General features: G+C 40.2%; 1 protein-coding gene across 1 annotated transcript in view; it reads right to left on the minus strand.

Moving 5' to 3' along the window:
- The window catches only part of mthfd1b (methylenetetrahydrofolate dehydrogenase (NADP+ dependent) 1b), a 29836-nt gene that overhangs the window by 6601 nt on the left and 7128 nt on the right, over positions 1-16107 (minus strand). Inside the window, exons 6-23 of the mRNA XM_060880191.1 lie at positions 15950-16050; positions 15674-15810; positions 14316-14427; positions 11798-11925; positions 11610-11707; positions 9980-10153; positions 9401-9537; positions 9274-9320; positions 8477-8584; positions 7152-7226; positions 6958-7060; positions 6751-6827; positions 6513-6653; positions 5251-5319; positions 3752-3863; positions 2929-3068; positions 1534-1575; positions 1254-1354 (exon numbers count right to left, since the gene is read on the minus strand). Coding sequence (XP_060736174.1) covers positions 1254-1354; positions 1534-1575; positions 2929-3068; positions 3752-3863; positions 5251-5319; positions 6513-6653; positions 6751-6827; positions 6958-7060; positions 7152-7226; positions 8477-8584; positions 9274-9320; positions 9401-9537; positions 9980-10153; positions 11610-11707; positions 11798-11925; positions 14316-14427; positions 15674-15810; positions 15950-16050 — 1902 coding nt within the window. The remainder of the gene's footprint in view (positions 1-1253; positions 1355-1533; positions 1576-2928; positions 3069-3751; positions 3864-5250; positions 5320-6512; positions 6654-6750; positions 6828-6957; positions 7061-7151; positions 7227-8476; positions 8585-9273; positions 9321-9400; positions 9538-9979; positions 10154-11609; positions 11708-11797; positions 11926-14315; positions 14428-15673; positions 15811-15949; positions 16051-16107) is intronic.

The raw sequence follows: 16107 nt of genomic DNA on the forward strand, positions 1-16107 counted from the left end.
AAACACTCAGCTCAATGAGAAGAACTTCCTCAGGAGTATTCAGATGACATCACATGCTCATCTCCACTTGTCTCCAAATGTTTTGGCACCCTATCTTTCTGTCCACTTGCCTCCAAAAGTAACACTGACCCTTATGTCCACTCGCCTCCAAAAAGCACCGGCCTTTGCGAATACTTGCCTCGTCAAAGCCAACATCAAAGTTTGTCGTGACAAACTTTACAAATCTAGTTTGAATATTGTTTTTTTTTTTCCCTGTCCTTTTTTATTACTATATTACATTTTTTATTATTATTATTATTATTATTATTGATCAATGAATATTTAAAAATTGTCTCAGAGAGTTTATCTTCCCCACTGCTGCCACTGGCTTGTTCATTGGCATCAATATACATTTAAATATAAAACGATCAGTTTTATACTTCATTTTAATATACTTACAGCTGCTTTGTGGCAATTTCATTATACGAATAAAACTGGAATAATCAACCAAGGTTGATTTGTGCCCCTAGTATAGTAAAGTTGGTGACCCGAAAGTTTGGACTTTCCTTCCAAACAATCAGATGTATTAACCAGCATGTGTTTTTAAATTAGATGATGGGTTTTATTTCTCTGAAAGTCCACAAAATCACCAACTACTTCACTGTGGCTTCACTGCCTACTATGTTCTTTCTGCAGTTGGAATTGAAGAGATGTTGCTTCGAACAACAGCTGTGAATCTTTCTATGATACAGAACCCCCCCCCCCCCCCCAATATGTGATTCTTGCATCAAATATTGTTTCTGCTTTCTCACTCTCTCATTCATCTTCTACCGCTTATCCGAACTACCTTGGGTCACGGGGAGCCTGTGCCTGTGTTTCGGCATGTTAAAAGCCATATCCATAGAATGGATAGTAAAGCACAAAAAAAAGCAAAACACACGTAGCCGCGGGAAAGGCTGCAACTCGCGGAGGTGCCAGAAGGGTCTCTCTTATATTTCATCTATTATTAACCTCAAATTACGAGGATCACCCAATATATAAATCCGTGCAAGTTGTTGCTACGGAAACAAACGCATTTCATTATAAACCTTTCTGGATTCGAGCCAGAGCCATACTGTGCTGTTCCAATAAATAAAGTCAACCGCTCCTGACCAATCGGAATCCAGAATTATTACTAAATCAAACAATATTCTTCAATGTAATATAGTCTCTTCGGTGTAGCGTGTGGTCTACGTGTTCTAATAAATGAACTTCATGCATGCGTAGTCTCTTACTTGAAAGCATTGACTGCTACAACAACTGGCACTCCAAAGTGCTTGGCGTTCTCGATCTGCTTCCTCAGGTTGCTGCAGCCTTTCTCCACCAGCTCCAGGTTCTAGAAGACCACAAACCACATAAGACATAATTAACTCTGCTTTATTTAGAACTAATATCTAATTATAGGTCTAGTACTAGACACGTATTATACTTCTATACAATACTTGTTTAAAGGACAATGCAGATATGAAATGCAGAAGTAAAGTTGTTCCGACAGAAGAACTGACAGATCATCACCTCTTCTATGTAGTCCTTTGGAAGAGGCATGCCGGCTGTGACCTAGAGATAAATATATACATGATTCAGATACACTGCAGTCAAGCCAGAGAGCAATTTTCTTTTTGATAATTCAACCTATTTCTCACCAACATGTCCAGCATGTCAGGAGGAATTAAAAATCAATCCAATAAGAATATAATGACCGATAATGGAGATATTGCTTCAAACATTTTTTTTTCTCATGTTATAGATTAGATGGATAGATAGGATTGAGAGGATAGATAGATAGATTGAGAGGATAGACAGACAGACAGACAGACAGACAGACGGATAGATAGAGAGAGAGGATAGATACAGATATAAAGAGATAGATAGAGAGATAGAGGGAGAGATAGATGGAGAGATAGATAGATAGAGTTCAAATTAAATAAACTTTCTTCTTATATTTGCCATTAATTTTAATTTGATATGCAAATGAGCATGATGAATAAACAAATATGCAAATCCACCTACAATGTCATATACCAACCTCTAATATCTTTGAGCTACGTTTCCAACAACAATTTAAGTCCATTTCAAGTCAATCAAATGTGCATTTGATATCTTTTTTTTTATAACTCTTCTAATTCACTTCCCCATGGATAACCAACATTTACAATGCTCCACCACCAGGATCTTGTATAAGAATCAGGAGGCTTGATAAGTCAAAGAGTCAAGAAGCACATCCAAGCACAGACAAGCGGTCATTTGCTAAAGGCACGGCTTAATCTCTTTTTTTTTTTTTTTAATCATGTTCTGTGCACCTTCCAAGGCATTTGTACAAGTAACAGAAATCCTAAGAAATTGTACTAATATAGATAAAATAATAAAACCCCTTCGCTTCCTACCATACTGGAAGCACTAATCATTACCTAAACTTCAGGATGGTTAAGAGATCACTGATAAAAGCAAATCATTCAATTTGTTTTTGTTGTTTTTTAATACGTCTAATCAATCTAAAATAAATCTCTTTAGTTTCATTGTCTTAAAGAAAGCATACATGTGCTGTACCACAGACGTGATAACTGTAGGTTTAGACGTCAAGGAGTCAAGTTGAATGTAGCAGGTACAACAGTACTGCCTAGACACTTACAGCAAAAAAAAATCAAGTAATAAAAGGAGAACTTGAACCTTCCGTTTCCCACGACCTATAAATTACAATAACTGTAGAAGGTTTCTACAAGCACTCAAGAAATACATATTGTACACGAGTAACAAAGTTAAAATACACAATCATTTCACAGAAACAGTAGGAATTAAAATAAGGTCTAACCAGACAATAGAATTAAGAGAGACACGAGGCAGAGAATTAGAAAGCCTTGTTTTAGAAAGCAAAATCACACGAATTGGTTTTTAATAAGAGCTCCTTCTCACCGTCGGTCCGCCCCCGTGCATCTTCAGCGCCCTGACCGTGGCCACCAGCACCACCACGTGAGGCCGCAGCCCAGAGTAACGACACTTAATGTTAAAAAACTTCTCCATTCCGATGTCTGCGCCGAAGCCTGCCTCAGTTACTGCCAGAAAGAAAGAAAATACTGAATTATTGAATTCTGCCGTGTTGGTGGAAATTTCCAGAATAAAAAGCTCTATAGGGCTGATATAAATAGGCTTTTTATTATTATTATTATTATTATTATTAGCCATTTTTCATCCACCCATTTATCATTCCATTTTCTTTCGGTGTAACACTGAGTTGTGAGAAAACAGTTTTTTTTTTTGTTTTTTTTTGTTTTTTTCTATTAAAATATTGCGCTTAAAAACAAACGCTTATAAAAACTAAAAATTCTTAAAGCCCTGAGTGTCTTTGGTGCAAAACCCATATGACGGCATCTGGAAAAAGATTTAAGTAATGATATTAATAGAGTAATAGATTTTATTTATAGACTTTTAATAGACTTTTTTTTTTTAACCAGAGCCACCGGTTACAAAGATTTGACAACAATTATGCAAGCAGAACAGCTCAAGTCCTACCGAAGCATCATGGATGATTGCATTCGCTTTTACTTTGATCAGGTGATTGATAACTTTTACATAAAATGTCACACCCTAAAGATATTAAGTCAAGATCAGGAGGAAACAGCTTAAGTCAAGATACAGAACAGTGCTGTTTGTAATACTAGCTCATATTATTAAAAGATGAATGTTGGCATCACAGGAATGTTAATGTTAATGTTGCCAGTAAGTTTATCTGTCATACCTACGAATCCTTCAGGTCCTACAAGCTTCAGAGCGATTTTATCAGCCAGGATAGAGGAGTTCCCATGGGCGATGTTGGCAAAAGGCCCAGCGTGAACAAACACAGGGTTTCCCTGAGACAGACACATGACATAACCTTGATCAGTTTTCCATTAGAGCTTAAGTTTTTATTCCTGTCTAAGCAGAAAAAAAAGACCTGAGGGCATCATTTACACCAAAGACAAAGCAAACTATTCACTGTGTGCTTTCTGCTTATTTTCATATTTTATATTTTTTATCCTGAAGCTAGGGGCATGAAGCATGGCGTAAACATGGTGTCTAATGTCCTTTCTAATATACACCCAAAATTTAATTCTCCCATAGGCCGATCTCATTTTTCATCCAATCGTTTAGAGTATCAAAAAATACTCTAGATAGAAACATAAAAGAGCTTGCAGCCTTCTTCCATCTTATCCTTTAACATTTTGTAGTGGGGTTTTTTTATTTCAGATATGAATCATGAACTCATATATACACACACACACACACACGCACACACACACACACTCATATATATTTATAATTACAATTTTATTTTATTTTTAAATGTAAAACACAGACAGACAGGCAGACAGAGACAGACACAGAAAGAGACAGAGACAGACACAGAAAGAGACAGAGACAGAGACAGAAAGAGACAGAGACAGAGACAGAAAGAGACCGACACAGAGACAGAAAGAGACCGACACAGAGACAGAAAGAGACCGACACAGAGACAGAAAGAGACCGACACAGAGACAGAAAGAGACCGACACAGAGACAGAAAGAGACCGACACAGAGACAGAAAGAGACCGACACAGAGACAGACAGGGAGACCGACACAGACAGGGAGACCGACACAGACAGGGAGACCGACACAGACAGGGAGACCGACACAGACAGGGAGACCGACACAGACAGGGAGACCGACACAGACAGGGAGACCGACACAGACAGGGAGACCGACACAGACAGGGAGACCGACACAGACAGGGAGACCGACACAGACAGGGAGACCGACACAGACAGGGAGACCGACACAGACACACAGACCGACACAGACACACAGCCCGACACAGACACACAGCCCGACACAGACACACAGCCCGACACAGACACACAGCCCGACACAGACACACAGCCCGACACAGACACACAGCCCGACACAGACACACAGCCCGACACAGACACACAGCCCGACACAGACACACAGCCCGACACAGACACACAGCCCGACACAGACACACAGCCCGACACAGACACACAGCCCGACACAGACACACAGCCCGACACAGACACACAGCCCGACACAGACACACAGCCCGACACAGACACACAGACCGACACAGACACACAGACCGACACAGACACACAGACCGACACAGACACACAGACCGACACAGACACACAGACCGACACAGACACACAGACCGACACAGACACACAGACCGACACAGACACACAGACCGACACAGACACACCTCTAGGGTCTGCATAAGGTTGGGTTTGATGGCATCTCTCATTAGCACGGTCAGCGCTCCACACACACCCTGAAAAGAGATTGAGAGAAGATAAAGCAGAGCTGGACTGTTCAACAGTTCATTAGCTAGCATGGGAAAGTTTATTTCCTGTTCTGCCTGACACAAAGAGTAAGATACCTTATTGTCACTGTATAGAATACAAAGAACCTTGGTGTGGCAAAGGACACACAGGACACTTTAAAACAGTTTAAAAACAGGAAATTCTAAATAAGTACACTAATGTACACGTGGGGGTATTGATCTACATATTATGCCATGCAGATCTTTTTTACCCTTCAGAAGCTACATAAGACATTCACATGTTTCCCAGTAGACAAAATACTTTGCGAATTTCCTTCTTTTGTAATAGTTGTGTCCGAGTGCCTCGGTTTTCTTCAGTGTGAAAAGATAAAGCTCAGAATTTTATAGCCTCTGCTGAAAAGATAAGAATAAATTCAATTAATATTGGTTTGTGGATTCTACATATACGTGTTATGTGAAATAGTTAACTAAATTAAAAACAAAGGTCAAAATTAGAAACAAAATGAAAAGACGCCTTTATTTTTAATTATCGTGTAAGGGTGCACTGGAGGTATGCAGCGTGTATAAGTGACGGCATGTATGTAGGGTACCCGTTTCTGTTGCAAAAGTCAGTAGGGAGTAAAGATTTTCTTTTAATAGTTGCTCTAAAGCATAACTACAGAACCTACTGGATAAAACTGATAACTCAGAGACTTATGTATTTTATTATCTACTCACATAGAGACATGTATTTTGTCCAACACGGAGGAAAGCTGATTTTGAGGAAAATTGGGTTGTAGCTGCGTTGTTATTTGTAGCTGCGGTGTTATTTGTGTAATTAGAGTGTTTAGCTCAGGAGTTATTGACTCAGGAAACTCGAATCTGTGAATATGCGGCCAACTTTACTCAAGTGATATCGGGTGTGTCTTGATGACGTCAGAATCCAATCAATATATTCAGACTTTTCATTCAGTATATTCATACTTTTCATTCAATTCTCTCATGAATAATTTCCTAAACGGCATGCCATAATATATATATAAAATTATTAATTAATGCTCACACACACACACGATCCCTCTCTCTTCCACTGGAACAAACACTCAAATAAAATAATAATAATAAAAAAAAAAAAAAAAAGAAATAAAACAGCTGCAGAATAGATGATTTAAAATGAAGTGTATTGGATCAGCATCACTGACCAGGTCTTCTGTGGTGATGGGTTCACCGCTGCGACTGGTAGCCACCACCATCTTAGCCAGCCTCTGCCTCATGTCCTCCACACTACTGGTGAGAGCCAACACCGCCATGATCTCACTGGCCACCGTGATGTCAAACTGAGCCTACAGAGAACACATAGGTTTCCAGCTCGGGAACAGCCACTTTATTCATTATTGTTAGTCCCCAGTGTGATACAATCTATGTATAAATAATGCTTACTGTTCTGGTATAGCCCTTCTCGGTGGGACTCTGACCAATGGTGATCTTCCGAAGGAATCGATCGTTTGTGTCCAACACTGCACTCAGGGGAAAGAAAGAAAAAAAAAAGATGTAAATCTAAAAAGAGATGTTTGGATTTTAACCATAGGAGGAAGAATCAATATGTTTGCACGCAGCAGTCAGTTCAGAGCCTGCAGTTATCCGGACCTCTTTGCCAGGTGATCGATTCAGGGTCGATGTCCAGCCTGGCGAAGCGAGTGATCTCTTCCTCCGTTAGTGCAGATGGATCAGTTTTCTCAATACCCAGTTTCTGTTGTTAAAACACACAATCCGATTTGTCACAGGCAAAAGATCCGGAGTATGAGATATATATGAGAAGTACAGTTTAAAGTCTTTCATACTTTGAGTCGGTTGATCTGCACTGGGGAAAATGTTCTCTGGCCTCCATTTAGTGGCGCCAGACGGTTAAAGAGGGCCTGAATGAATCACAGACACATAACACAGTATGAATATTAAGATTTGTTGAGTTTACAATTAGAAAATGACATTACACTACATTAGAGAACGATAATTTGACAAGATTATATCCAACCGTCCATCTGTTTTTTTATCCTACACTGTCTGTCTCAGAGCAGGGGAACAGGACGGGGGACACCGTGGCCAGGATTCTGACCTATCATAAGGCACAACCGCACCCAAACATACACTATAAACAATTCAGATATGTCTATCTGGGGGGAGGAAACCTTGGGGAAGTGCCTTGTAAGCTTTGCACACAGACACCGACACACAGACACCGACACACAGACACCGACACACACGCAGAGACAGACAGACACGCAGAGACAGACAGACACGCAGAGACAGACAGACACGCAGAGACAGACAGACACGCAGAGACAGACAGACACACAGAGACAGACAGACACACAGAGACAGACAGACACACAGAGACAGACAGAGAGACAGACAGACAGACAGAGACAGACAGAGACACACAGACCGAGACAGACAGAGACACACAGACCGAGACAGACAGAGACACACAGACCGAGACAGACAGAGACACACAGACCGAGACAGACAGGCACACAGACCGAGACAGACAGGCACACAGACCGAGACAGACAGGCACACAGACCGAGACAGACAGGCACACAGACCGAGACAGACAGGCACACAGACCGAGACAGACAGGCACACAGACCGAGACAGACAGGCACACAGACCGAGACAGACAGGCACACAGACCGAGACAGACAGGCACACAGACCGAGACAGACAGGCACACAGACCGAGACAGACAGGCACACAGACCGAGACAGACAGGCACACAGACCGAGACAGACAGGCACACAGACCGAGACAGACAGGCACACAGACCGAGACAGACACACAGACACGCAGGGTGGAGGGGTAATCAAGCCCACACTAAAGATGCAACACAATACAGGTTTTGTAGCAAACTGCCAGTTGTGTTAAATTATCTGATGTATAACAGTTCACATTTTTAAAGATTCTATACAAATTTTCAGAACCATATAAAACTATATATAAAGTTTGGATTTGCCATTTAAAAAAAAAAAAAAAAAAAAAAAAAAAAAAAAATCACATAGTGATTGTGTTGTGATGTTTATCAGTACATATATATATTAGATTGTCATATTGCCTTGGTCTTATACCACACAGACACTTTCTCAGTAACTATACCTGCAGAAATCTTTACCTTATCAGACTGAGTGGCTTCGTGAAACATGCGAGCATCGATAGCAGCAGCCACCAGGTTGTTTGCAGCAGTGATGGCATGGATATCTCCAGTGAGATGAAGATTAAACTAAAACCGACAGAAAATTCCGCACATATTAAAGGTGTTTTTTTTTAACATTATTACCCTTGAGAAGTCATGAATTCATAGATTTTCTATAACCGCAACTCTGATCGTAGTGTAATAGTAATAAATGGAATAATAGACATTCAAATCATAGGTTTATATTAATACAGTGGATCTAATATTTATCATTTAATTAGTATATAATTGATCTAATAAAATCTAGTACTTCATTATTGGAGTAAATACTAATTCACTGTAACTGGGATGACAGAAGCTTTACGGACAATGTCAGTAAAGATTACAGCGACTTTTACCTTCTATAAAAAAGTATTACCTCAGGTAATACTAATCCCGTCTGAATAGACCCGCTGTAAATACGTACGGTAAAATTCCGTCATTTCCTGTTTAAAAGCATGGAGGTGCCATGTTGTCTGTTTGCGCACGTGATAACAGGAAGCAACGTAATTGGCCAATTAATATTACAGACGTCCTGAGGTAAAATTACATTACTCCACGTCCCCACGTAAAACTAATCCCGTCCGAATAGGGCTTTAGGCTTAAAGTAAATAGATATTAAAAACATCATGTTGTATCAGTTGTTGATATTCTGATCGAAGGTATAAAAGGTGTGAAAGTATCATTTATGACGTTCATGAAGAAATCTGTAAGTGTTCAGATGTGTTCGCTGTTACCTCTTCCATGGGAATGACCTGAGAATAGCCTCCTCCAGCCGCACCACCTACAGACATGAAGAAAATACGTAGTGTTGAGTGCTGAGACATTGAGAAGCAGATCCTGCAACATGACCACATGACGCACCTTTAATGCCGAACGTGGGGCCTTGAGATGGCTGGCGCACGCAGGCAAACACGTTGCGCTTGAGGTGAGCACCAAGAGCCTGCACTAACCCTATTGTAGTGGTGCTTTTCCCCTCGCCCAGGGGTGTAGGAGTAATTCTACAAAAATGATTAATTAATTAATTAATTCTGAAAATTTAAGGACTGTAATTACATTTAAAGCAACCATTTTCATTCAAGCGTTCAACATGCAAACAAAGCTAAGCTATGAAATATATATACAATTATATTTTTAACATTAACATCAAAATACAATTGCATTAACCATAATATAGCCTTCGGTATCTGAAGTACATTATATATGAAAACATCCGTGTAAAGCAAAATTCAGAGAAAAACAAGGTTAAATAAAAAGGAAATTTTTATTAATTATTCTTATTCTTCTTCTTATTATTATTATTATTTATTATTATATATATAAAATAAATATGTATGAATAAATAAATAAGTCAAGGGCAAGTGATTTTGTGGCCAGTGGCAACACAAATATTAGCTAAATATTTTAAAATGTTAAAAAAAAAAAAAAAAAAAGATTTCTTACCCAGTAACAACCACATATTTGCCATCAGCCTGGGATTTCAATCGATTGATAGTTTCCAGCTGGACTTTAGCCTTGGTCTTGCCATAGAGCTCGACTTCGTCTGAGAGCAGCCCGATCTCTCTGGCCAGACGGTCAATGGGCTTGGGGATGCCAGAGCGAGAGATAACGATATCACTGTGGCAGAGAGAAAGAGAGAGAGACATTTGACAGTTGACAGTGACATGTGACAGTTACACACATGATCGTCTCTTAGAGTCGCGTATGTCAAACATGAGTACAGCTATCAGAGAAAGTGATTACTTTCTCTGATTTTAGCAATTTTAGCAATTCAAAAAGTTTTGCATCAGAAATTCTGAAGAAAGTCAAAATGTATTCAAGCATTTTTGTCCACAACAATAAAAAATAAAAAAACTAGAATGTACATTTCCTGAAGAAAATGTGAATGGTGCTTGCACATGTCAAGTTCCCCTCGTCGTGCTGAGTGTTTTGATATGTCACATGTCCATGTTGTGCAATTTTTTGATTTTCACATGACATCACGTGACGTGACCAGAATACACATGAGGCAGTTCCCCTCATCAGGAGTGTTTTGATATATGACGTCCATTTTGTGCTAACTTTTGATTTTGCTTATTTTGGGGGCGGGGCTACACGTGACGTCAGTTCCCCTCATCGGGCTGAGTGTTTTATATATGTCGTCCATGTTGTGCAAACTTTTTGATTTCGCATATTTTGGGGGCGGGGCTACACACACGGTGGGGTGCCAATACTTTTGGACAAAAGAGGCTACTGAGGGCTTGGACATTTCATGTGAATACTGCAGTCATTATGGGATTCTACTTTTTATTATACTGCATAGATCAGTACATGCAATTCTTAATGTTGAATGAACAGAGACAGACAGACAGACAGACAGATGTGTGGTAAATGTATTGACTAGGGGCCAATACTTTTGGAATCATTGGATTGATAGGTACATGTATTGAGAGTCTCCTTTACATCTACAGTCACTAGGAGAACACAGAAGAGAGGAAAAAAAATTCCCATTCATTTCTATGGGATTTTTTTTGCCCGCTTTTTCGTCCGCTGTGCGAACATCGTTTGTTGGATCGCTTATAAAAGTCAGAACACACCTCTCCTCAATGAGCCAGTCGATTTGACAGCTGCGGGACAAGTTACGCGCCGAAGATTTGTCCGGCACAATAACAAGAATGTTGCTTTGCAAGCACCATTAATAAGGAAAAGCAGGAGGCACTGAGAGTCACGTGTATTTACAGTAGGTCCAATGTTCTGAAAATACTGACTGTTACAAGCCTCACTACATCAACCGTTCTACATTTTTATTTGTTAATGACCAACAATTCGTCTTTTATTAGCCTTACATTGTATGTAGTGTCTATATGTAAACTGTTACTATAGAAACGATTACGTAGAAAACCGAATGCATTAATATAAACCTGCGATTGGAATTTAAACCGGCACTACTGTCTGACGCATACGGTCATCCACCTGTACCAAACAATCAGGACAGAGAATTCACACGATACATGCCTGAATACAGAATCACATTACTCTGTAGTTCATTTGATAGTTCATAGTGATTTAGTGTAAAAGGGTGAAATGGCCAAACCTCGGTACAGGTCTCTGCAAGTTAAGCTTGGTATAAGACATGTTCCATTTTCCTGGTTCATGTGCTTGAAGGAAGCGCTTGGCACTCAGTATGGTATTCTAAGGAGAGAAAAAAAAAATCAATCAAAAAGCTCATGCTAACAGTGTTTACAGTGTAATAATACAGGAGATGGAAAACAGCAAATCTACCTGCATGAGCATGGCGACAGTCATGGGACCGACTCCCCCTGGTACTGGAGTGATGAAGGCTGCTTGCTCTTTGGCAGTAGCAAAGTGAACATCCCCTACAACCCGCTTTCCACTTGGCTTGGTGCTGTCTGTGAAAAGATTAAAATGTCTTTTGTTTTGATGCGAGAGAGTCGAAGCCAGCTCATTTTCAGTAAGAGTTGACAACTTATTTATGGCATTTGGCAGAGGCCCTTATCCAGAGCGACTTGCATTTGTATGTATGTAACTGAGCAACTGAGGGTTAAAGGCTTTACTCAGGGTCCCAGCAGTGGCACCTGGGATTTGAACTCACAACCTTGAGATTGGTAGTCCTCTAGGCAACCGCATCCTGACTTCCAGCTACATGATTGACAGAGACAGCTGCTGACTACATGTGGGTGTGTCCAGGAACGCAACAAAGATGTGAAAAGTTTAGTTTTTTTTTAAATATCGAGCGACTTGGTATAGCGACTACCAGTGCAACTGCTGACGGTAGAACGCACATGATCCGTATCATATGATGCAAAGATCACACGCTGCTTCTCCTACATCTCGTATCATATCATGCAAATATACACTGCTGAATGTCGTACAGTACACACAAAATCTCCTTCCAAAATTATTCATTTTAACAGAAAGAAAACGGATTTATTACTAGAAAACTAGTTATGATGAATGTTATTACTATGGCAACCAGTAGCAGATACGCCTACTGACGAGGTAGTAGAGTTGACATTGTGAACGCATCACACAATAGCCACTAACTAACCAGGATGAGTAAAGGCTAACGCGTTTACTCAGACATACACACACACACATTTATTTTTTTAAGAAACGTGGCTGATGACGCAGCACTCACTCAACAGAAAGCGCCATTTGCCCTCTTCCTCATACAGAAGCTTACAGACAGCCATGATTAGCTGTGTAGTGTCACTGTGATTGACAGGGAACAGATTTCATATTCCATCTATCTAGATAGACACCCGGCCATGAAAGACTGCAGCACTGTCAGAATTCTAACTGTTTTTATTTAACAATCAGTTCAGCGCAAATAAATGAAGTCAGGACAGACAGACAGATAGACAGACAGATAGAGGCTTGAATCCTTTCATTGCATATAAGGAGCATATTGTGTGAATACTGGGAAGGTTAAGTGTTCTGCTGAGTGAATTCTATGAAGACTTTACAGCTCATCTGAACCAGAGTATGACTTAATAAATAAGCCATTATTATCGGTAGCAATCAGGGAGAGTGGACGGTATCTAAGTGACGTGACAGACGGCTAAGTATTGTGACCCATACTCAGAATTCGTTCTCTGCATTAACCCATCCAAAGTGCACACACACACACACACACACAGCAGTGAACACACACACCGTGAACACACACCCGGAGCAGTGGGCAGCCATTTATGCTGCGGCACCCATGGAGCAGTTGGAGGGTTCAGTGCCTTGCTCAAGGGCACCTCAGTCGTGGCCGACCCGAGACTCGAACCCACAACCTTAGGGTTAGGAGTCAAACTCTCTAACCATTAGGCTCTCTAACCACGACTTCCCCCTACATAAAGTAAGGTTCTTGTCCTTGATTAGTATCATTTCAGGCCAAAAGGATTAAATATATCAACTAAAGCATGGATAGACCGAAAGAAAGTACAGGAGGTAGGTTTATATTTCGGATCGGAGCTGTATCTTTTGGTCAGTCAGAATCTCACCAGCTTGACAATCTTTGCGTCTTTTAACTATCGTGTACTCTTAAGTCCAGTAAATGGAGTCCGATGGGAGTCCCATGAATGAAGTAATTCTGACTGGATCTTTAGTTGCAATGTTGTTCAAGAAATTGTGCTTGAGGCAGAGGAGTCACTAGACGCTATTTATAGCCCAGTACTTAAATCATCGCCTCATGAGTTAGATTACAGTAGCTACATGTCAAAATACTGATGTCACAATCATATACCGCACAGGCTCACTGTGCTCCTCCCCCCGACACTTTCCCCAATGAAAACCTCGACCTGATGCCATGATGAGGACCAAGGAGAGGAAACTGCTGAATGAATGCTTGATTATCTCTTCTCTCTATCGGCCATTCTGCCACAAATGATGTGATTTAGTCATCAGTAAAATTCTTTTGAGTTAGTTAAATAGTTAGCTCATGAAAATCCTAGAAGTGGATTTGAGAAAATAAAAACAAACATAATTAAATACTATACTATCATCCAAGTCACCAGAATTGAATGCTTTGCTGCTGATTTTGCATTTATTGCATGACAAATTTAGAAGTACTTTTGTAAAATTTTTTAAGTGGCCTGTTCTCTAGTACTGAACAAAATCTCAAAACACCCCTGGTTGAAGGATTCTAATTCACAATCTCCTGAAAATAGGGCAAAAGTTTTCTGATGCAGAACTCAGGCACTGACCTTCATGCTACCGGATGGCTAACGTGATGAGAAGCTCACTCTGGAAAAACTGGGCATTAAAATTGCATTTCTTCCTCTAAACTCACCTGGAACATGGTTAATGCCGCAGTCGATGACTACAGCACCCTTCTTCACCCACTCGCCTTTCACCATCTCTGCTTTCCCAATTCCGGTCACCAAGATGTCGGCCTTTCCCACCTGAGATACCATAAATGTCCATAGGTTTAGTGCTCGGTCATTTCTGCATTAATAATAATGGCTAATAACCAGGCTTGCGTGACAATATTTTAGTTGCTACATCGTGTTGCATTGCCACGATATGCATCAACGTTTATCTTTGATTACATCATATTACCAGACCATGAACCATATATAGTTTGCAAAGAAGCTTAAAAAAATAAAAAAATTAAAAACACAAGGAGCAGCCTTCCTTTGTATAAAAAAAAAGTTGTAAAGGTTTCCTGAGTCTTACAAAAGGCACTATGTCCAAATAAAAGGCACTGTGTCGGGACATTATAAACAGGACAGACCAAAAACAATTGATTTAGAGTCAAAGGAGTGTTGACATATTGACATTTTGGTGTTTGTTTCTTCCTTCACTAAATACCCATGGGTCTGACTAGCGTGGCCTTTAGGGCACCTTGTGCTCATGTCTAGATTTCCAACTACAGGGTTTATCTGAAATAATTTGGTATTTAGACATTCTTCCAATTCCGCTCGCTGTTTGTCTAATTATATAATGGTTGATTAAGATAATTACCAAAAATGCCACTATGTCCCAGATTCTAGCAGAACACTGTGCTGTTACTGACTTCATAACCAACTTGCTTTAATAAAAATGTCAAGTATTATTCTATGCTCTGACTTCAAAGATTCCAATGGTGAAAAGCAGGATTTTACTCAGTAACACTAATCTTTTAAATGTCAGGCATTAGTCAGTATGTAGCTTTAGTTTGTGTGGGAGTTGAGATGCTAATAGTAGAGACAAGAAAAAGTCAGGACTATGAGAAGCAGATACGTTTAACATAACGTCAACATAACGACCTTTCCTCTTCGGAGAACTGGCTTTTTTGAAATAGAAATAAAATATGGGCATAGAAGACTTTATTATCGCTACATCTTTTCTTCATATATTCCAACTGAGGAGGTTGGGGTTGGATCACAGGGACAGCTATGATACAGTGAGGGTTAAGGGCTTTGCTCAATTGCCCAACAGTGGCAGCTTGGCCTTCCTGACCTTCCGATCAACAGCCCAAAGCCTTTACAACCTGAGCCACAAGGTGCTTGTTTTGACCACTGTTTTAGCTGTAAATGTATAAATTGTAGTTTTTACATGTCTGAGTGCCTCTATGTGCCTGTTTCTCAGCAAATAACTGCATTTATTGTCTTTTTGTTTCAGACAAAAGGCATGAAGTATATTTTAGAGATGTGTTTAGATTTTTACCTCAGCAGCCAGGTCAACAGTTTTTGAGTGACAGGTGGTGACAGTGGCATGATTCCAGAGCAGGAGATCATGCATCGGTGCACCCACAATCTTACTGCGACCAACCACAACTGCCCTTTTTCCTGCCACAGTGACGCCTGTGGAAAAGCTTCACATTAATCAACTACACCTACATTTTTGCTTTTTTATGCATTAAATCTCTGTAAAGATTTACACACAACAATACTAAAGAGTGATGAATGAGGCATGTTGTAAAACAGAAGACGGCACACTGACCCGTCTGCTTAATGAGCTCCATACAGCCATTGGGAGTGCAGGGAATGAAGCAGTCCCCAAGGTCACCCCGAGCTAGTTTCCCTGCGTTAATGCTAGTCAAACTAGTAATAAAAAAAAGAAGAATATCCTTGTTCATTTTCTTATCAAAGTCAATTGTT

Source organism: Tachysurus vachellii, chromosome 10 (genome assembly GCF_030014155.1).
Source record: "Tachysurus vachellii isolate PV-2020 chromosome 10, HZAU_Pvac_v1, whole genome shotgun sequence".
NCBI lineage: Eukaryota > Metazoa > Chordata > Actinopteri > Siluriformes > Bagridae > Tachysurus > Tachysurus vachellii.